The sequence below is a fragment of the Petaurus breviceps genome, unplaced genomic scaffold (genome assembly GCF_028583685.1).
Source record: "Petaurus breviceps papuanus isolate PSGF00001 unplaced genomic scaffold, PetGlider_PUasm1.0 220, whole genome shotgun sequence".
Taxonomy (NCBI): domain Eukaryota; kingdom Metazoa; phylum Chordata; class Mammalia; order Diprotodontia; family Petauridae; genus Petaurus; species Petaurus breviceps.
In genome coordinates, this window is record NW_027185876.1 from 4,160,146 (window position 1) to 4,184,223 (window position 24,078).

Genomic DNA, 24,078 nt, shown 5'->3' on the forward strand with positions numbered 1-24,078 from the left:
CTTACTTTGATCATGGCTTTCAGGTAGTCCAATAATTTTTAAATTATCTCTCCTGGATCTATTTTCCAGGTCAGTGGTTTTTCCCATGACATATTTCACATTGCCTTCTATTCTTTCATTTGTTTGGATCTGTTTAACAGCATCTTGATTTCTCATAAAGTCACTAGCTTCCTTTTGCTCCAATCTAATTCTGAAGCTATGATTCTCCTCATTGAGCTTTTGAGATTCTTTTTCCATCTAGCAGATTCACCTTTTCAAGGCATTCCTCTCCTCATTGCCTTTTTGAGCCTCTTTTGCCATTTGAGTTAGTCTATTTTTTAAGGTATTATTTTCCTCAGTCAGGCTGTTGACTCTCATTTCATGATTTTCTTGCATCGTTCTCATTTCTCTTCCCAATTTTTCCTCCACTTCTCTTATCTGCTTCTTAAGATCCTCTATGGCCTGTAACCAGCTCGTATTTTCCTTAGAAGCTTTTGGTGCAGGAGTTCTGACTTCACTGTCTTCCTCCTTTTCCATGCTTTGCTCCTTTTTGCCCCAAAATAGGAGTCTAATGTTGGAATCTTCTGTCTGCTTTGTTTCCTTTGCCTGGTCATGTCGCCCTCAGTCACGTGACCCCTGGGCTTTTTGCCACAGTAGGACTCTGCCACCAGACAGGGGAACTTTTGTCCCAAAGGCTGGGGTTTTCTCAGCTGCCAGAGGTATTAGATGGGTGCCCTCTCTGAGGTCTCCACACGCTCTGGCAAGCTGGAGACACACCCCAGGACCTCCACCCTAGACTGCAATCCAGATCCAAGCAGGTTAAAGCAAGAGTGATTACCCCTCAGACTGGTGCTTGGTCCCCCTACACTGCAGGTCAGGAGCTGAAGCTGCCACACGGCACTGGCTGGCTGTGCCAGTGTCTCAGCAGCTTCTTGCCCCGTGGGGCAAAAGCCACCCACTCCCATTTACTGTGTCCCAAAGTCCAGACTGTACTGACCTCTCACTGTCCTTCGCATCTATGTGTTAATAAATCTGGAAAAGGCCACAGCTGCTGCTGATCTGGAGTCCCCTCTGGCCAGCGGCTGGTCAGGACTGCCCTAGGGCTAAAGCCTCAGAGTGGGGCTGGGCGATTCCTGCCAGGCTGTCCTCAGCAGGAAGTTAGCTCCTCTGTGTCATTTTGTGGGTTCTGCAGCTCCAAAATTTGTTTAGAGTCCCCTTTTTACATGGATTGGGGAAGATGGAAGCCAGAGCAGCGGGGAGGTCCTGCTTCTACTCCACCATCTTGACCGGTTCCAGAGTATTTTGGAAAGGGAAAGAAGACTGGTCAGGTGGGAGGGGGCCAGGTTACAAAGGGCCTTAAATGCCAAACAAAAGATTTCCTATTTGATTCCAGAGGTGATTTGGAACCAATAACCACAGGTTATTGACTCATGGAGGGATGGCATAGGAAGGTCAATTAGCTGAGCAGAAGTTGGACTGGGTCAAGGAGAGACTTGAGGCAGGAATGCCAACCAGCAGACCATTGCAGTAGTTGAGGCATGAAGTGACAAGGGCCTGCACCACCCACAGTGGGAGCAGCATCAGAAGAGAGAAGGGGACTATTATATTAGATATATTACAAAATCTTTGGTGGCAAAATCCTTACTTGTCTCAATGTGTCAGTGCCATATGCAGCATTTTTCTGTTGTCTGTACAGATTAAGTTGGTGGGAATTTTCCCAGCACACTATGCTACTTTGGAAAGTTACATACAATTATGTATCTGTATATCTGTACACACACACATACACACAATTTTAATCAGAAGAATTTTAAAGCCATGGTAGTTTGAAAATCTTATATTCATGTTTAGACCAAAATTAGCATTTGAATAATAGTATTCAGAATTACAGTTTTAATATTAAAGATAATTATGTTCAGAGCGATCGTTCTAATTCATAATTGTACCTTCTAATTTTAAAATAAGAAATATAAGAAGATTTTAATACATCCTTTAAAATGTTTACTGGGAATCTATTGGCTGTTTAATTTTAAAAGAACTCTAGAATCCTATGTGGCTTCAGACTAAATGTCTTTTACCAGGTACTTGATTTTTTTTATTTCAATAGACTTTACCTTCCTTTGGGGGTTGGTTTATTGGTAACATCTCGCTTAGTGCCTAGGGCATAATAGGTACTTAAGAAATGCTTGTTGATTGATTGAACAAACTGATCATTTTGGCAAATCTATACATAGAACAGCAAGATTCCGTTTATACTGATTTCTGTTTGTCTTCCATAATGAAAATTTGCTCTTAAAGTAAATTAGGGAACTCTTCCTTCACCAAGAAAATGTCAGGCATCTTTCAGACCCATTTGCTTCCTAGATCCTTCTAAATAGTTAGGATATCATGATGATTTACCTTTAACTGCTGTTGCCTAGATGTCTCTAAATTCCGCATTCTTTTCTAAAACGATGTTTTCCGAATGAGTAGCCTTTGTGTCCTCATACTTTCTATTGGGTTCACTTTTGCAACAACTCTATGGGGTGAAATTGTGCATATTTATTCTAAGGAATAGCAATAATGTGCTGCCAGCATAAACTATCTTAAGATATACATCTTATTTTGCTTTAAGAAGTACTGAATTGTACTTTGTAAATTAAAGGCTTACATTATAGGTATTAAATTAATTGACTACTGAAGCCTAAAATTTTTTTTAAATAGCATTAAACTACTGTCTGTGATTAGAAAGCCTACTTTGTAAATTAATACAAATTGCTTTTTCAAGATCAGAATTATATAATTATGCCCATATCAAGTAGATAATAAGTTGGAGCTAGAAAAAACATTTTTTTTAATTTCTTGCTGAACTAACAGTAAAAATAATTTTTTCTAAAGAATATTTCTACAGTAAAAGAAAATATGCTTAGAATAAAAGTTCTCTATTATACTGGTCATTGAATGAACTAAATAATATTGACTAAACCTAGTTTGCATATGTGAAATAGGGTTCCCTTCAGCCCAGTAACTTCTGCTAGTTTTTTGAAGTTATGGATTATATAGTGTTGTCTTACTTGCCTTGTCCATAGACTGTTCACCACTTGCCATAAGAAGGCACTTTTCCAATGTGTTAATCAATGTGTAGGTTTCTTTAGATGTATTCAAGAGGACATTTTCTCTGGCCATTCCCCAAAGCCTGGAATGCTCTCCCTCCTCCACTTTGAGTGCTGACCCCCTGACTTTCTGTCAAGTCCAAGCTAAAATTCCACCTTCTCCAGGAAGCCTTCCTGACCTTTAATTCTAGGACCTTCCCTCTATTAATTATTTCCTATCAATCCTGTATGTAGGTTTTTTATATGTATTTGTTTGCATGTTGTTTTCCCCATTGGGTTACAGACTCCTTAAGGGCAAGGACTGTCTTTTGCCTCCCTTTGTATCTTCCACAGTTAGCCCAGTGCCTAACATATAGTAGGTGCTTTAGTCAATATTGATTGGCAGATAGCTAACAGATAGGCTCCCTTTGGTGTGTATGCTTTACTGTATTAGTCGGTATGTGACCTTGAGTGAGTCCCCTGACATTTTGGAACCTCTGTTTTTGTAAAATAAGGGATTTGGGTTAAGTGGTTTGGTGTTCTGCAGTATCCTTTTTTTGTCTAAGATTTGAATTACTTATTGAATGCTAGAATCACAAAATTTCAGAGTTGGGAGGGACCCCAGCAACCTTCCAGCCAACCCTGTCCCTAACATCATTCCCCCTTTTCTACTTCAGTGTCTCATGAGGAGATACGAGGAGACTGGCCAAGACCAAGCCTGTAATTGTACCTTTGGTCTCACCTCCAGTTTTCTTTGGCTAGGTGGACCAGTATTCATCCTGCCTTCTGTCCCAGTCTCCCCCCTGCTTAACCTTCCCTGGTGCCTATAGAGTTCGTTTCCCTCCTTTGAGTACACCCTCCTTCCATGTGGCTGTCGTGCCACATCTCTGCTGCCTTTTCCAGACAAACTGGAGGCAGAGCTGATCGCTCTCTCCACCTCATGCTCTTTCCCTCTTCTCAGCTGTTTGCATCCTGGTCTTGGTCTTCATCCCTCAGCTGAAATCAGCCTGCTCTCTCCAGAGTCGCCAGTGAGCTCTTTTATCACCACATCAGGGGTCCTTCATCCTTCTCAACTTCTCTACAGAGTTTGACATTGTTTACCACCCTCTCCTGCAAGGTAGTTTTTCCTCCCTGGATTCTCTCTTGGCTCTCCTCCTATCTATATGATTATTTCTTCTCAAGTTCCTTTTCTGGATCATTCTATTTAACTGGGTGTATGTCTCCTCCTCCCCCCGAATTTGTCCTGGGCCCCCTTCTCTCTATCTTTTCTTGGTGAACCCCTCAACTCTCATGGATTCAGTTGTCATCTTTTATGCACATGACTTCCTGGTGGATAGAACCAGCCCTGTTGTTTATCTCTTATCCTGGGTTACTAGCTCCCTAATGGGAATTTTAAGCCAGATGTTCCATAGGGAAACAGCATGGGAAAAGGCCTGAATTCAGAGTCAGAAATGCTGAGTCCCAGCTTACAACCTGTGTGACTTCCAGTAAGTCATCTGATCTCTGAGACTCGAGTTTCCTCATCTGTCAAATGAGAAGGTTGATTAAGTGTTATTTGAGGTCCCCTAACAGCTCCAAATCCATGATCATATATCTTAAACAGAAGTTACTATCTTTCTTCTCCCTCTCATCCTGCTTCCTAACTTCTAGCTTTTTTTTTTCCCAAGGGTGCCACCATCTCCAGGGTCTCACAACCTCAAGAGTTATTTTCCTCTACTCTCTTTTACATAATATATCCAGTCTCTTGTCAAGTCTTAGGATTTCCACCAGTGCAACCTCTTTGTCTGCCTTCTCTCCACATAGTCTACTCCGCACCCTAGTTCAACCCCATCACCTCTTGCTGGGACTATTGCAGTAACGTCCTAATGGGTCTCCTTCCCTCTGGTGCCTCCTTAGCAACCCGTCCTTCACACAACTGCCAAAGTGATTTTCCTAAAGCTTGGAAATAATGACCAAGTCACTCTCTGGCTTAGTAAACTTTAGTTGTTCCCTCTTACTTCTAAAATAAAGTCTTTGAATTTAAAACCTTTTCAGTTTAAGTATTGCTCTTTCACGAAGTTTTGTAGTCCAGCCAAAGTGGCCTTCTAGTCGTCTCTGCCGTATGACATTTCATCTCCTGACTCCATCCAGTCACTCAAGATATCCATGCCTTTAGTGCATGCCCTCCCCACCACCTTCCTGTCTAGAATTCAGACAGTTCAGATGCCACCAGGCCTTTCAAGCAGATGGCTCAGTTCATACTCCTGTCCCACCCCCCAGTGAGCTTGTCTTTATTTTGTATATACTTATAATCAACCAGTTGGTAGAATGTAATCTCCTTAAGGGCAAGAACTGTTTGGGAGTTTTGTGTATGTTTATGCCTCCAGAGTCCAGCATGGTACCTACCACACAGTAAGGTGTTTGTAAAACTTGTTTTAATAAAGCTTGCTAATTGATATGAAGAATTTTCTCTGTAGCATGCCTGAGGAATCTAGTCTTTGCTTGAAGCCCACTCACTCCAAGGATAACCCATTCCACTCTTGACTTGCTCTAACTTAAGGAGATTATTCTTCTCATCAAACCTGAATTTGCTTCTTTAACTTCATCCATTGCTTCTGGTTCTACCTTCTGAGGCAGAAAAGAATACGAATCTCCTTTCATATGATAGCCTTTCAAATAATTGATAAATCATATGTCCTCTGGGTCTCCTTTTCCTGAGTCTAAGCATTTCCAAATCCTTCACACTATCTTCCTATGGCATGAATTCAACACTTTCATAATCAAAGTTCCTCTCTTCCGGAAGTTTACCAGATTATCAATGTCTTTCATAAAATGTGACATCTAGAACCAAATATAAAATTTTATGTACTTTGTTTAGGACAGAGAACACAGGACCATCACTTCATTCCTGGAATCTGTGCCTCTAAAATTTTAATGCAGCCTAAAGTCACATTAACTTCCTTGCTTGCCACATCACACTGTTGACCCAGTGACAAATTTCTGTCTGGTGCCCTCCGCAGTGTAGGCCATCTGGCCCAGGTGCCTCGTACATGGCACCGTCAGTTAATTGTTGGTTTATCTCAACAGAGTACATGCAAAATTGTGTCCACTTGTAATATTAAAGTCATGGTTTTTTTCTTCCTTTTCCCGTCATTCATATTTTTGTGCCAGTGCCCATAATGAACAATTAGGTCATAAGGACAAATATGAAGAAACAAGAAAAGGAACGCTTCTGACTAAGACTGTTTAGCAGCAGACCTAGGTCAAGTGCTGTGTGTAGTAAGTAGTACAGTGGGAGGATTGGTAGATTTGGAGGTTGATTTGCTTTTGAATATGTACTCTTCTTCTTCCCCTTATCACGTAATTACTTAACTTCCATAGCTTCAGTTTCTCTGAGAGAATCTGTCTAGATCCAGAGGTCTTAACCTTTTTTGTGGATCCCTTTGACAGACTGGTGAAACCTATGGACCTCTTCTCCAAATATATTAATTTAGATTTTTTTTTCTTAAGTTTTAAAGCATACTTCTATGAAAAAAACAGTTTATCAGAAAAATGTATTTTATTTTCTTAAATTGGACTAATGATTAAGAAAAAAGAAATTTTTAAAAAGGTAAAAAATTACTTTGAGAAATAGAATTGCCAATTTACAGCTCAGAATGAAAATGATATTTTTTAGATGTACTGATTACAAATTGTACTTGTTGATTTGGAATTTCTTTTTGTCTTCATCTTAACCTAAAAAGAACCTTAGAGATTTTTAAAACCATTTAATAAATTTATTTATATATATAATATAAATTTAATAAAATTATTTAAATGATAATGATATGATATTAAATCTATCACAGAACATTAAAAGAATTCCAAGATTTCTAAGCACAGTGTTAACTACTTTCAGATGCCTTCTACTTAGGTAAACAGAGAGTATGCTGCTGGCCTCTATGCAAACTTCTTGAACATAGCTTTGTGGTGAGGGCACAGTTTAGTAATCAAAAGCAAGCTACTATTTTTTATATCTCATCTACATTATTTTTCCTTATTTCCCTTTTGGAATTTCTTTGGTACACATTGAGATTTCCTGTAATCAATCCACAAGCATTTATTAAGTACTTACTAGGCCAAGAAGAAAGTATACGTAGGTAAAAACAGTCATGTTCAGCTCCATTATAAATCAGTGAATCTAAAGACTTTTCCTGGGCACTTGCTACAACATAACACTGTGGGGGCATAAAATAGAACTACCTTGAGGAACTTAGCATATCATGGAAGTCATCCTAGAAGGGCAAGGCTAACCTGCAGCAATGCAGAATGTTCAAAGGGTAATAATAGGAAATAAAAATGGAATCAGTAGGTTATAGATTGTGGAGGGCTTTAAATGCTGGGTAGTCCTGAGTTTTCTCCTGCAGAAGATATCTCAGCATGGGAATAGTGAAACCAGAGCTGTGCCATGGGTACATTGCTTTGACAGCTTGTGGAGAGTGAAGAGTCTGGGTGTAGAGATACCTATCAGTGGCTGATTTAGTCATCTAAGAGAGGCTTTAATTAAGGGTGTGACTTGGGCAAGTTCACAAGTGGGCCACGGTCTAGGTCTGCGGTTAGAGGACGTGGGGTCATCTGTGACGTGGCCTGTGTAATCTTGGGCATGTCAGTTTCATCATCATCACAATGAAGGGGTCAGGCTAAAAGGCCCCTGACATAGCTTCTCGGGCTAAATTTGTGTTTCTGTGTATGAAAAGGAGAGGAATATATTGGAGAGATGATGAGGATTTAGAGACAGCCGTGACCATCTGACCATGTCCAACAAGTGGTCATCTGGCCTCAGCTTAAAGACTTCCAAGAAGGGAGAACCATGACATCATGAATCCCGTTTAGCACTTGATTGGGATAATGGGGGAGAGAGAAATGAAAGATGACTCTGAATTTGCATCCCTGTGTGGCTGGAAGAATAATAGCCACCTAAATAGAGATAGGGAAATTTGTAGGCAAAGCTGATTTAGGGTGAAAGATAGGGTGTGGCTAACAAGAATAACGACATGATGGCCCTGTGCCTTCTATACCCTCTTGTGCTGGCCAGGCCACTTACAAAGAGTTTTGTCCAGTTATGGGCCCCACATTTTAGAAAGGACACTAATGATCTGACAAGCCACCAGAGGAAGACAGAATGTCATATGAATGTTGTTTGAAGAAATGGGGCGTCTTTAGCATGGAGAAGAGGATTAGGACAGATCTAGCTGAGTATATGAAAGACTGTCATGTGGAAGAGGGATTAGATTTTCTCTGCTTGGTGATGAAAAGATAGCAGGAGGGGTGGCCAGGTGGCTCAGCGAGTAAGAGCACTGGCTCCATGACCTGGGGATCAAATCCGGGCTCAGATACTTAGCACCGCACCCAGAAATAACTGGCCGTGTAACCTTGAGCAAGTTACTTAACCCCATTGCTTTAAAAAAAAAAAAAGAAAAGATAGCAGGAAAACCTTTTTAATAATTAGAGCTATGTAAAGTTAATGGGATTATAAGATCTTCCTTGCCCATTGATACACCTCACATGGAGCCCCTTAAGGGAAGCTTGCTTAGGGGAGGCTTGCTTGTAGGAAGCCTTTCACACCTTTTGCTATTGGGCACAGAGTAAAAAGGGTTACGATGCTTTCTGGCTCTGAGAAGTGTATATATACTCATGAGTTGGTTTTTTGCTTTGGGGGCTTGCTTTTGAGAAGCATCTTGTGATTACCTGATCGAGATTCTGAGTGGCCACATGTTTAGAGCTCCCCAACTGCTGAGATGTAAAGGCTTTCTTGATCCGCGTATGTATGTGAAGTGTATAGCAATATTGCTTTGATTCAGGCAGTCAGAGCCCTGTCTGTTGGTCTTTATTTCTCTGCTTATATTTTCTCTGAAGTTCAGAGTGCTGACTTTTCCCCTGAACTAGTGAATATAATTTTAAACAGCTATGTTTCCTAGTAAAACAAATCTAAGAATCTGTGTTAGCAGCCATCATGGGTATGCCAGTGTGGTTGCCGCTGTAAGCTATCCAATAGTGAAATATATTGCCTCAGAAGTGATAGGTTCTTTTTTAATGTCTTCAAGGAAAAGACAGATGACACTTGTATTGCGGATTGTTTATGGGTGTGGGTTAGGCTAGGTATCCAGCCACTATCCTATGCACTTATCACATTCTAGTTTTAATTAGTTATTTGTATACTTGTCTTATACCACTATAAAATAACCCCTTGAAGACTGGAACTGAACTGAATGTTTCGATGCCTTTATCTTCCCAGGACCTAGTACAGTCCCTTACTGTAAGTTCTCAGAAATGTTTGTTGAACTGAATTGGGAGATGAGATAATTGAGTTATCTCAGGCATCTAGCTCAAGGTACCTAGAAGTGGAGAAAGAAATATCTTATAATTTCTCTTAAAGTTTCTTTACTTCAGTATCTTTTTTAATATTTAAATTATTATCTACAATTTATAAGGCAGATTGTCAAGCGTCTAAAAGTTTTTTAAGGTTAATTTGTTTTTAGCTCTAGCTTTTTGCAAATCCAAAGCAGAAGATACTGATTTGGATAACAGCCGCACATCTAGTTCTAGTTTCGGATATATTGAGGCCACAGGTAAGTCAGAAGTATTTACTTTAGTTTTCCTGTGCTAAAAATTGAGATACAGCAAAAAGCCCATTCTTTGCTCTCCCCTACTAGAATGGTTGGTACTTGCTAGTTTCTGTTAGTGATCAGGTCTAACAGTTTAAGCCTTGAGCCACAAAATGACAGGATATTATGGGCTTCAAAATAATAAAGAGTCCATTAAGTGACCATACTTTGTCCACTGTCAAATACTTAAACTTGTCTGGCATTAACCGGTTAGTTCAGTGTCTGTTTGTGTATGAGATTCTGGGATTGACATAGTCTAAAAGGAGATGTTTGGTAATTAAGAGTGAGCAAGTTGCCTAATAGGTAACTACAGCTTTTTGTAGTTGATAGGGATGAAGAGTTTTTGCAGAAGAAGGGCATGTTTTGGAATTAAACAAGAGTTTGAACCAACCAGCACCCATTCACATAAAAGAAATACACAATGTAGTAGTTTTAAACATTTGGTTTTTGTTGTGGTTTTTTTTTAAATCATCCCTGAGAGGGCATTCCTTCTATGTGGAACAGGCTTATTAACATGTAAAAACATTCATCTTGAAAATGGTTCTATAGTAAACACTGTCAACTCAGCTCTAGGTAAGATCTAAAACTTGACTAGTTGGCACAGCTGTAGACAGAAAGAACTATTGAAATATCCATTGTAAACCTGAAAAAATTTTACATTGGAAAAGTGGGAGATGGTTGGTAAGCCAAGGTAGAGTCAAAAGTTCCATAATAAGTATGGCAAATTTGAGAAATTAAAAGCTTATCATTCCCATACAGATTAATTAATCTATAAACATACTTTAATTATCAATTAAGTATGTGCACTGTAAAACCAGAGTTGAAAAAAAACTTCATTCTGTCCATTAGAGCTAATAAGTTGTGAACATTGGTTATTACTTGAGATGTTTTCATTTCTGTTTCTTGACCTCTGCTCCTTCCAGGCCTGGCTGCTGGAAATGGGCGCATTTCTCCTCCCCTTCTAGGCAGGTATGGGGAGTCTTCCCAGAAATTCATTTCAACCACCATTTATTAAATTTTTTTGTCGTTTATTAGTTTTTACTACATGCACATTCTGTACATAAGGGGAAATAATAAAATTTCCTACATTTGTGGAACTAACTAGTCCCACTCAGAACTTTGTCAAAACACTTATAATCCACACCATGTATTTTATCACTGTATTTTATTCTGATCAAACAGTCTCAGGTGGGAATAAGTATGGTATGAGAGAGAGACAGCAAGGAAACTGGCCCATGTGCATTGAAGAACATTGGGAGGCAGCTAGGTTATAGAGAATGTCAAGTACCAACATGGGGAGTGTGGGCTTTCTCAGCAGGCAAAGGGAGGTCATTATAAATTCACAGAATTTGAGGGTGAGAAAGCCCCTCAGTGGCTATCTAATCTAGCACACACACAAAAAGAATCTGTTATATGGGGCAGCTAGGTAATACACTGGATAGAGGAGTGGTCCTGGAATCAGGAGGGCCTGAGTTCAAATCTGGTCTTAGATACATACTAGCTGTGTGATCCTGGACAAGTCACTTAACCCCAATTGCCTCAAAAAAAACCTCCATTATAAAGAAAAACAAGCCATCATCTATCTTCTACTTGAAGTATCATTCACAGTAGGTAGACCAGATGCAGTCTTTGATCTCAGTCTTAAAGGAGTAAAGTATCTTTGGTGGTCCTCTTCAGCTTTGTAAGTGATGGCGGCCAAGTTGGAGAAAAGAGGGTAGAGGGTGTTAGGAGTTTTTAAACCATCTATAAATGTTAACTTGTTCATCAATACCTTAAATGTGAGGTCCTTGCCACCTATGACCTAACTACTTGCCAGTTGACATGCTCCTTGATGAACTGAATCATCAATTTGAATACTCATCATCTGTGTTAAGCCAGAAGACAAGATGAAATCAGTATCATCTGGAGGAGCATCTCTCAGGTTCTCCTGGGAAAAGCAAATAAAAGGAGTTGGCAGAGTGGCTTTTCTGCTTTTAGAGGCAAAAATAAACATCATTTCTCAGAGCTTCATCTTCTCATATTTCAGCATTTGCAAAAAAGACCACCATGAAGTTAATTGCAGCTTATACACCAACATCTGTTGCGAAGGATAAGGAGGTAGAGAAATTGTATAAAGAATTTAGTAAGACCCAACAGATTCAATGAGCATATACTTTAATAGGACTTTAAAGCAAAAGTAGGTATAGAAGAATACAGTAGAGCCATTTAGAATTCAGCATGTTAGAAAATTTTAGAAAATGTGGCTCAGAATTAAGAAAGAAAAGAGGCTTAGACACTGTAAATTCACTTGTATGTCATGAACATTTTTGATAAGAAAATAGGAAAATAACCTCAATGTGTATGGGATGTGAATCTAGAAGGTGAAATTTTAAAAAATTAAAAGACAACAAGAAAGGTAATTTGTCTCTGGCTGGGGAAAGTTTCTTAACCAAAGAATAGAGGAAATAGAAAACAGTTTTGATTACATAAAATTTTAAAAGGTTTATATGATACTGAAGACAGAAAAAAGAAGAGATAGTGGAGACTGGTCAGCAGCATAAAGCTCATCTCTGAGATACATAGGTGCTAATACAAATACAGAAGAACTAGGAGCCATTCTCCAATTATAAATCAGTGTCAAAAGGCCAAAAGAAAATGTGAAAAGAGAGTTAAAAGAATCACATAAGAATAAATGGAAATCATTTTCCAAGTAACTAATTGTAAGAGAAACACAGAGTAAAACAGTTTGTAGCATTCATCTCTCATCCTACAAATTGGCAGATGCCCCCCAAGTGAGAGTAGTTAATACTGGGGGACTCTCTGGAAAGACAAACACATGAGTGCACAGTTGGAGGAACTGTGGGTTGGTCTTATTATTATGGATATTTAGAATTAAGCAAGAAAAAAATGACTGAACTCTATTTTGTAACCCATTGTTTGTTACAATTTGTAATTCTATTAATGGGCCTGTGCCCCAAAGGAGGCAGCAGACGTCTCACTGTGATAGCAAAGAACTAGAAACAAAGTGTAGGGGAATGGTTGAAAAACTATATTCTGTGCATGTGATGGAACTTTTCTGTTGAGTAAGAGGCAAGGAAAGTGAGATGTTCACAGAAATGGAGAAATTGAGAGAATTAGTGCAAAGTGAAATAAGCAAAATCAAAGACATTTTATATGATCTTTACAATAATTTAAATGAAAAGATCATTAAATGAAGCTGACCTTTGAATAACTGAAAAATCATTCACTGCCTGGAGAAAAAAGAATGAAACGCCTCCCTCTTCACAACTGAGAGCCTGGGGAATGCCATACACATTGTCACATTTGGTCAGTGTATCACATATTTTTTGCTAAATTGTTATTTTTTGATATGAGGGGGGAATATTGGGCGAATGGGCTCAGGAGTGACTGAGATATAATTAACAAAAGGCATTTCTGAGACATCAAAAATAAGATGACTACCTCTGGGTGAAAAAGAGATGAAAAGCATGGGCCATGGTATAAGCACCAAATAATAAAGCAAAAAAAATTTTTTTACTTACCAGATAGAAAAAAGCTAGGTACCAATTTGATATCTCTTAACCAGCTGTGTATAGTCATACCATCAACTAACTCATCCACACAAGTGCAAAGTCAGTGACAAATTAGAACAATTGAAAAGAAGACATGAAACTACAGCAGTTCTCATTACCTCTTAAAAACTGGTGACAAGGAAAACCACCTCTTGAGTCTTTGAAAGAATTGAAGATTCCAGAAGAAATGAGGCTTGGGCTTAGGGATCTAGCCTTGACCAAGGAAGAAGCAGTAGTTCAAATGGATTGTCTAGGGAAAAGTGAGGAAGCTAGTTAGGTAATCAGCCTGGGAATAGTTTTAAATTCCAACCCAAGGAGTTAATTATCCCAGAGGTATTTGGGAATCGCTGAAGGTACTTGAGCAGGAGAAACATGGTTAGTCTTGTGCATGAAGCAACTGTTGTTGGTTGATATTTTGGCTATTTAGATTTGTATGTTTCCTACCAATAACAATGTAGAGATGGCCTAGCTTAGTGGGCAGAAAGCAGCCTTAGAATCAGACCTGAGTTCAGGTCTCACATCTTACTGTGTTATCCTGGGCAAGCTCTCTTAAGATTCCTAAGTGGTGGGAAAGGTATTGATTTACATTGCTAGAGGTCTCTCACTGGGAGCTCCCTACTGATGAAATCACAGATCCAAAAAAAAAAAATGCCAATAAATATGCGCAATGTATGTTACCCTAGTAATAGAGATCTGAGAATAGAAATGTTATAGCTGAGGAAAGATAAAATTAACAATAAAAAGACTGTGAAGTCTTCCTCTAATATATTTCATCTATGTATTAGGTGACTCAGAAAAGGGGTTCACTCAACAAATTGAGTGTAGTATGTGATTCTTATTCATCTATAATAACCCTAAGTAGAGAGGAATGGTAGGTAAGGCCAATACTGGTTTATATCAGAAAACCTCCCCTAAAATCTGCTAAAAGAGCAGCATGGTTGGCATTTCATGGTGAGTACTGCCTCATATATTAGAAGTGGTGAAAGGAAATAAAAGTATACAGAAAGTTTGTTGAGACTCAGACCTAATTATTCCAAGAACAATTAAGATTGAGCCTGGAAGGAATCTAGGAAACAAACCAAAACCTGAAGAATTTGAAGGTTTTTGCCGCAGTTCCTTGTCAGTGATGGTGTAGATATCACTGTTGGACTGTTCCCCAAGGTACCACTGAAGAACGCAGAAATGATGCTAATGAACATGGGGACAAGATAGACTAGGTCAGTATTCACAAAACTGGTCCATGGGGGAAGCAACACAGTTTTGAGGATATCAAAGGACTGATTGCCAGATATCTGGAAGAGAAGGTAATAAATGAGAAGGTGATGGACATCCTTACTGCTTAAAAAGACAATTGAAATACCCCATACGCCACCTACTTATAATTCTTTCCCATCTCTATATAACATACACGCTGCAGTCATGCATTTGTAAAAATACTGTTGTCATAGCAGAATATGTAAGTCACACAGTCTGATGAAGAGTATAGAAAAAACAAGATTACCACCTTAAAAGTTCTCTTCCAACATAGTATCTCACAAGTTTATGTCAAATTATCCAAGGTTTTTTGAAGCCTATAACAACAAAGAACTTTAACCCTCTAATTATTATGTTCAGTTGTTGTAGTTTAGTGGTGTTCTGTCATGTCATATTCTTCATGACCCTGTTGGGCAGAGATACTGGAGTGGTTTGCCATTTCTTCCAGCTCATTTTATAGAGGAAAAACCTGAAGCAAACAGGGTTAAGTGACTTGCCCAGGGTCACACAGCAAGTGTGAGGCCAAATTTGAACTCAGGAAAATGAGTTCCTGGTTCTAGGCCCAGTGCTCTATCCACTGTGCCACCTAGCTTCCCTATCAAAGTCAAGTAAGGCATAAAAAAGGGAGACAGCCTTTCCAGTTATGTTCTGTTTTCACTCTACAAGACACTTTGTCTAGTAAAGAATACACATTAAAAATCTTAAGGATTAGTAGTTCTTAACCTGTAAACTTCTTAAAAAATATTTCAATAACTCCTTCAGTATAATTGGGGAGACTTTTGTAATCTTATGTATTTTACTTAATGTGTTTAAAAACTTTCTAAGAAGAGGTTGATAGGCTTCATCAGACTGTTGCCAAATGGTGTCCATGCCAAAAAATAAAAAGCCATGAGGTAGCTAGGTGGTACAGTGTAGAGCACCTGCCCTGGAGTCAGGAGGACCTGAGTTCAAATGTGACCGTAGACACGAAACACTTACCAACTGTGTGACCCTGCGCAAGTCTGTTAAGCCCGATTGCCTCACTGAAGCAACAGCAAAAATAGGGTCTGTGACACAGGTTTTTTTAAAACCCTGCTAGAGATGAAGAGTTCCTCTAGAGCAAATTGACATTGTGCTGTTTGCATCCTTCCCTAAAACATTACACAGTCTCCTATGTAAGATCTATAATCATTCAAAAGATTTTGACTTGTACTATCAAGACAGGAGAAAAATAAGTGGGTTGAAAATGCCACTTGTCCAGATGAGGTTATATTCAGTTGGACAGATGACACATGTAGTTGGTCTGTCAGTACCTCTGTCTTGGACATGGACATGGCTGCTTCCAGTCAGCCATGGGCTATTCTGAGAAATATACAGAAGGAATTAAGTTAAGTGATTTTATTGTTCGCCACCTTCTTCCTGAAATAAAGGTCCATCTTTTGAACACCACTATTCCTCCAGAGATTTTGTGTGACTGGAGATCATATAATACCACAGTATCCAAAGATTCAGAGTTCTTGAGAGTCACCCCAAAGGGCAAGGGGGAGGTACACGAGAGTCCTAAATGACTTCAGTATGTTCCAAGATCATTGTGCACAAGTAGCAATATAAAGGAAATAATCATAGGGGAGAGGGTTATGAATAGAAAATCAGATGGACGAATCAAGCAGCAAGAGTCCTGTGCTATATTGGTATTTACCGTGTTTCCCCGATAATAAGACACTTTTATTTTTTTTGGACAGAAAAACACAGAGGGCTTATTTTCAGGGGAGGGCTTATTTTAATGAACATTGACAGCAATTTTAATAAACAGGTAAATGTGAACAAAAAAATGTACCTTTATTCAATAAGCAAATCACTGGGGAAAAACAGGATGACGCGCTCACTGCTGCAGCTCTGATTGGATGCAGCTCGGAGCACGGCGTGTGTTTCACGGGGGAGGGGGAGGATGGTGCATACAGAGGGTACCGTAATGTAGTGTGTAGCGCAGGGGATCTCAATAGGGCTTATTTTCGGGGGAGGGCTTATTTTAGAGGAATCTTAGTAAGGGGAGGGCTTATTATCGGGGAAACACGGATTGTCATGTGAATCTAGAGGAAGGTCCCAAGTAAGTGGACCTGTGGAGATTTTATAGCAGCATCTGGATAGAAGTACATACTGATGTACAGGGTTATCATTTGCACTCTTGGGGGCGGGACAGGATTACAAACCCATCAAATATTAAAGAAGGAACAGGCTTGGGAATGAGTAAAGATGAGAAACCGAATGTACCAATGTGCTACAGACCTCTAGTAAACATTTTTAAAAGAGTTCGTGGTGACATGGCCTTAGCATTTCAGGATCCATCAAATCACATTTCTAACAAGAACCATTTCACTGTTAAATCTTTGATGGCTTTTCCACATTGCAGAATGAGGGCTTTTGGGTTGGTTTTTTTAATACTTTTTGTATAACTGTTGAACTCTTATCACATAAAGGAAGCTTCCAACCTTCCACAATATTGAAAATTCATATTAAGAGCCACAATAGTAGAAAAGTTCTTTTCCCCATTTCTTTTTAAGAAAGCTTTGTTTCACCAAAAACTTATGAAGATAAGTTTTGCTCTAGGTGTGTCTTTTTTTTTCCAGCATGGATAATGATGGTTACATGAACTAAAAAAAAATCCAAAAGTAAAAATGATAGAAATCAATTTTTTTTTTAATTTAATGGAATACAAGAGATGGGTTAAAGGAGCATTTAATTTAACTCAGAGACAAGGTCTATTTCTAAACTGGGACATTGTGAGTTCCAAAGATTGTCACATAGAAATATTTGGACAAAATTTTTATAGAGTGCCAGTTGGGGGAGGGGGGATTAATTGGACCTATTTCATCAGCATTTAGTTGTATTTTGTATTTGCATTAACAGTAAACTTAAAGGACTTTATTCCCCTTTTAAGCTAAATTTTCTTTTTAAAGTGCCTTCTCATTGCTGTATAACAAGTTGGCTTTGAAGTTGAATTTTTTCCATTCCACTTATTTTCTTTCCAGTTTTTTTCGTTTACATTTAGTGCTTGATACAAGTTCACTTTATTTTAAAGAATAGTAAAATTATTGTGAATTTTAGATACTTTGCATTTGATTCTGTAACATCATTCAGCTCATTATTGTAAGAGACATATTTTTCAAACATATCTGATCTTTGGTACATTTTTATTGATCTCATTAAAGGTAACAGGAGAAAAGATTAAAACCTCAGTTTTGTCCTAATATATGTTAGTAATTTTGCCCAAAATTCTATATTGAGAAATATGACTACACAGAATGAAATTTTTAAGTGCTGTTTTTAGTAGATGAGTATCTTACTGCTCTAATATTTTGTACATAAATTAATTTAGTGAAAGGGAAAACCATCTTCAGAGACCGTATATAGTCCAGCCACAAAGAGTTATATTATTCGGATTTAAACATAGTCTGGCACATTGAAGTGGATAGCATACAGATTCAGGATAGTGCAAAAACAAGATAAAGGTAAACTGATTCATGAGCTTTTACAGTTTTTGTAAGAATTTGGATGGGTGGTAGAGATGAGGAGGGAACAATTTGATTTTGCAAATTAGAAAGTGACAGTTAAATAACTTGACTAAACTCAATTTAACATGCATTTATTAAGTACTTACTTTGTGCCAGGGCTTGTATTATTAGGTGCCAGGAATACGACAAAACAGTCCCTGCCTTCAAGAAACTTCATCATCATCAGGGGAATCATATATGCTAACAATTAAAATACATATAGAGCTCATAGAAAGAGATTTCTAGTGCACTAACAAAATAGGGGTGGGGGTTAGGCAATGGGATTTGGATTGCTTATTTGGCATTTGAGCTGATTTTTGAAGGAAGCTCGGGATTTCATAAGAAACTAGGAACTCTTTTCTGGAGTTCATAAGCCTCTCCCACTTAGGTCGCATCAGTCATCTCTTTGAACAGTTGTCCTGTTTGCCCCCGTCAATGACAGGTGGAAGCTCCACAGAGATATACTGAGGGCTGCTCTAGGGGAGTATTTCCTAATGAGAGTTGGGCAAAAGTAGAAGAGGTACCTCAAAAGCTTGCGGGTTTCCCTTCACTGAATGTCTTTACAGCAGAGACTAGATAGCCACTTGCCAGATATAGTAGGGCTTCAATTCAGGGAATGGGTTTGATTAGATGACTACAATTTTATTGTATTCATTTGCTGAGCTGAAATATATTACCTTCAGTCAAGCCAGCTAATAAGTGTAGGGAATTAAAATATTTATTAGACTGGAAGGAGGAAATAGAAGAGATAACTTTGGAGCACAAAGGGAGCTATATGTCAGCATCTGAATTTTGAAATGAGTGATTTTTCTTATCCTTATTGAGCCATTCAGATTCAAGGTCTACAGCTAACAGATTTCAGGACCCAGGTCATCTCCTATGATTCAAGCACATAAAATTATTACTAAAGTGCAAATGCTTTAGGCTCTTAAGTGCTTTGTTGGGCACCATAAAAATGGCCCATCTAGATCATGAGTCAATAGAAATCCTGACATAGGATTTGGATTGCTTAATTTAGCCTTATGGTGGCATGTTACATTTTCTTACTCATATTTCTTAGGTATTGCTATAAAGCCACTGTGATTATAGAGCTCACTGAAACTAAACTTTAGCTTCTCAATACACAACTAAAACTACAAATACCTGTTTTAATGACCAACTTAGAACATTACTGAAATACACTATACTTAAGTATAGTGAAGTCCTGAAGTTTGGGTATGATCTTGTCTTTTTACTAAGATATTTTTCTAAGAGCAGGTCATAATTACTTTTTGTTTAGGGGGAACATGAAACCAGATATTTTCATGATGCTTTAAAGGAGGAAGATAAATTGCTGTTGCTTTCATTTTTGTTATCTTCAAGTCCCATTACATGCAACTCCTGTGTGTCCTTGATGTGTTTCCTTTGTTTCGCAAGTTCCATAATTTATTGTTTAGTCACTTGTTAATGGTGAAATAACTGCAATTTTCTTTATCGTTAACATATAAATTTTCATTAGGCAAAAGTAGAAACATTTAGTAAGTGGAAAATTCCATAAGGCCAACTCCATATTACCTTTGGGGAGGGGGGGCATCATTTTCTTTAACTAGCTTCAGCCTTTGTGTATGTGTGATTACTTTACATTCTGTAGATATATGTATTTATCTCCCTTTGAATAAAAGCTCATGGTGAGTAAGGATTATTTCACTCTTTGTACTTGCATCTCTAGGACTTAGTATTCAGTGCCTGATCCATAGTAGGCAGTGAATAATAACTTGTTGATTAAGTGGTAGGATAATCATTGAAAGAGAAAGGTATAGAAGGAAAGTGCTTTCCTTCATTTTGCCTCAGTGGCAAGTGGTCAGGATTGGCGCCAGTTGAGCCTTCTTTGAGTTCAGAGTCTCTACATAGAAAATAACCTGACATGCAGAATAAAGAGGGCGTCAGTGAAAATAATCCTGAATGAGGTGAAAGGCTGTTTACTTCTTTCTCACTACATGATCTTTGTTATATTTACTCCCCTTTTTTGAGAAGAAATCAAAATCTGTAAAGTTTACAAAATATATTATTTTCACGTGTCTTCATGTCAGGATGCTATTTGTTTTTTCATTCCTGAGTACTTATTTTCTAATGTAAATTTTACTAATTTTTAAAGGTATTATGAACTGGATCCTTGTAAAAGCCTCATAGAGAATTTGAAAGACAAAGTGGTGATTGAGTACCCAACCTTACATGTGGTATTGAAAGGATCTAAGAATGACATGATAATCCTCGGCCAAGGTAAGTGGAAATTAATGTTTAAGTCTTATGCTTTATTTATATAATTCCACTAAACAAGGAATTATTAAGAATACACCCATATTAAATGATAGGAAAAAGAGTATTTTTGTTAATTTACTCTTTAATTGTCAGTAACTATTGCCAAAAGTCAGCTTTAGTGAGTGTTCTATTAAGAATATAGTTTTAAATCCTTTTGGCCTTTTGTTTTCTTCCTTATGTTGTATAGAGCTATGTAGGAGTAAATAAAACGAGCTCCTTCATCCCTTTGATGTTCCGTTGACTAACTTATTACTAAGTGTTGGTAGAGGGGGATCACAGTCACTAACAGAAGGTTCTTTTATTGTTTATTATTATTGTAAAGAATTTTTTTTCTAGTTATGTCAAGCCACAAGAGCAAACATTTACAAGAGCAGGGGTTCTATGATTTCTACATTCCTGTTGAAAATGAGTGGCCTGCTTCAGTACAATGAGTTTCTATGCATGGTTCTCTTTCTAGCTTGTCATTTACCAGATGGGAGAATGACTATAGATTATGGCTGCAGAAAATTCCACTGCTTTTTTTTTTTTAGGAGGGAAATTGGGGTTAAGTGACTTGCCCGAGGTTACACGGCTAGTTTTTGTGTTAAGTGTCAGAGACTGGATTTGAACTCTCCTGATTCTCCTGATTCCAGGGCTGGTGCTCTACTCACTGCGCCACCTAGCTGCCCCAGATTCCACTGCTTTTTACCAAGTGGTAAACCATATTGTGATTTTCCTGACATAGCAACATAGATCAGGGATATTATATGGTACAAGGATGTGACCATCCTGACTTGATTTTGATTTTTAAATACAGAAGTAACCTTTTCAAATAGAAAGTAATTGACAAGTTAAAAAATTGGTTGTTACAGAAGAATAGGATTTAGAGCTGGAAATGACCTTACTTAAAAATCATAGTATTCTCACAATAATATACTTAAGCCCCTTCGTTGTTGCACCCAGAGGTGGGCTAGCATTTAGTTATATAAATGCATTTTAGTTGCTATTTTAGGAGCTGAAAAGCACTGTTTAAAGTACAAAGCAAATTAATATAAACAAGATTCTTACTGTGAAGAAACATACTTTGTCTTATGGTGATTTAGAAGGCTATGGAGTATTTTGAAGGCTTTTTAAAAAAAAATTAGTAAATATAATGTTTTCAAACGTGAAGAGCTGTCAGCTAAAACTGTTGTCGTTACTTGATTAGCATCACTGGAGCTTACACAGTTGGTGATGTAATCTACATTTTCAGTGCATACAGTACTAATACTGGTGCTGGTGGTCTTTGTTCGCTATCACACAAACTTATAATAGTGAAAAAAATTATTTTTTGTTAGTTACTCCTGAAACATCTTTTAAGAGTCAGGTTCAAAAATTTCTCGACATGATTGTATCAAGGAAAAGAACATCATTTCACCTCTCCTTCCATGCCTTTACCCAGGGGGAGTGCACCCACCACCCCTTCAGTTTCACCTCCTAGAGTCTCACTTCTGACAGCACAGCCCAGGTACCCTCTCCTGCATTGGCCTCTCGTGAGGCACACTGTCTGCCTCTGGGCATTACTTTGGATTACTTTGCATCTCTCTATGTACACGTTCCACATGTTCTTAACCGCTCTTGTTTTGGTCTTTGTATGAATGTTTTAGTCGTGCTTTTAATGAGTTTTATTTAAATGATTTGACTTGATGGACACTTTTATAATGAGGCTGTAGTCCCACCTTGGTTCTTTGTTCCCTCCTGCTTCTCCCTTTCTCTCCTAATTAAACCTGCTGACATTTTATTTCTTGTTTCTGCTTCCTCCTCTACCTTCGCAGCTCAACTTTTGCTCATTTGAATGCACTTTTAGAACTTAAATTCTACAAGTGTACATTATAACTTTCCTTTCATGTCATTTTTGATACTTCAGTGAATCTGTAGGTCTGCCTTTCAGGGTTGTTGTGAGGATCAAATGAACTGATATTCATAAAGTCCTTAGCATGTGTGGTGCATAGAAGATGCTTAACAAAAGCTTGTTCCCATCCCCTTCCTCTTGGTTACACAGGCGCTACTGTCAGCAGCATAGGTCACAGCCCATCCATTCCTGATTCTGCATGATTTGGTTCATGACTTCCTATGAGGGCTTCATCCCCCAGGGACCTTCCTCTGCACCTCTTAATGTTGTATTCGTCCCTCTTTTCTGGTCATATCAAAGTGGAAATAAATGTTTGACTTCTGTAACACACTCTGTCAGTATTCCCAGTCTGTTCATTAAATTAAGCGTGGAATCCTTTTAAAAGAAAGATTCAGCAGCCTCTACAAAGTTTATTAAGGACTTTTTTGCTTCCCATTTTCTTTATTTACTTTATCCAGATTCTCACAGGATACCACTACAGATATGAATTACAGTTATAAGCCAAACTATTTTAGCAAACTATAAAAGACTTAATTATTTTACCCCAAATACCCAACTAATTCTTACATAAACATAAGCAACCTGGGGCTTCAGGATTTTAATTCTAACAAGATTTTTCCTATAACAGGATTTGAATTAAGTTACAGTTCCTCTCCTATTTGTGACACATCTTTCCTTTATTGAGTTAGTAGGGAAAGATGTGTCTTTAAAATAACCAAAATTTGGCATTGTCATAATTTGGAAGAAACTCTTGAGATTCATTATAAAGTGCAGATTTCTAAATGCTATAGTTGCTCTTATGTAGTCATAGTTTTGTGACTGTATTATTTTATATGCTCAAAATAAATATAACTAAAACTTTGAATGACAAGTTTTATTTTTTAATGTTATGTAATAATTTCATTTCTTTCATTAATATGCTTCACACCGTTCTGTCTAAATGTTGGTTTCACTGAAAGCTGTATAGCACTTGCCAGTGCAAACATGTCTATGTAAATAAACACATCGCACACAGCTTCTTTTTTCACCTTGTTTAGGAATGCAGATGAAAGTAGGGCTTCCTGTAAAAATGCAAAAAATAAAGGGCTGCTTTAGGAGTATTCTTGAAATCTTTCAAGTCCAAGTTGCCATTTTCTGATGGGTATCTGAGGCTTGATTGAACTATGGCTGCTATCCTTTTAGTTCAGAAAGTTATTTATAGTGGAAGGAGCCAGAAAGTTAGAAGATTTGATTCTCAATTTGTTGATGCTATATAAAGGCCCAGAAATTATTGTGTGTTATTCCTGAATATGTATCAGTGTATGAGTAAGTAAGAAGCTTCTTCTTTGTATGCTCTCAGAACATGGGGTTTTTGCCAAGGTGGTCTAACTAATGGCCTAGATTTAGGAATTTGGGAGAACCAAAGACAGCATTTTCTTTGGAAAGGCTTTGGAATTCCTCCCCCTCTCCTAAGACAAAATGTTAAATTGTTGGTTTTGAATTTAAAGTACAAGGTGTCTCTCTTCACTTTGGCTCTAGCTGCAGTGGTGGGGATAGGGGGATGAAATGTGGTTCTGGGCTGGGGTTCAGCAGTTTTCACACTTTGCTTCTGTTAAAATGTTTTTTATGGTCATAGATTGCCAAAACTTACTTTTGAAAAGCCTGCCTTCATTGATGGGGCAGTAGGTAAATTGGGTTTGTTGTTTTTTCTTTTAAATCCAGGAGAAAATGCTTCGGTGTTTTTTAGCACATTGATGGAGTTGTGCTGATTATCTTTAAGTTAACTCAATGTGGTGTTTCTTTCGAGGGCCTATACTAACCAAAAGTAGAACTATTTAGCGTATTAGTCCAAAGAAAGACCACACTTTTTATCCAGATCTAACCAGTGCTGAGGCCTGAGTGTGGCTTCAATGTCACTCTGAA

At 38.0% G+C, this 24,078-nt stretch overlaps 1 protein-coding gene across 7 annotated transcripts in view; it reads left to right on the plus strand.

The window, feature by feature from the left end:
• ZNHIT6 (zinc finger HIT-type containing 6) overlaps positions 1-24,078 on the plus strand; it is a 135,235-nt gene that overhangs the window by 34,507 nt on the left and 76,650 nt on the right. For all 7 annotated transcript variants that reach the window (XM_069094582.1, XM_069094581.1, XM_069094576.1 and 4 more), the window contains exon 10: positions 20,143-20,267. In XM_069094582.1, coding sequence (XP_068950683.1) covers positions 20,143-20,267 — 125 coding nt within the window. The remainder of the gene's footprint in view (positions 1-20,142; positions 20,268-24,078) is intronic.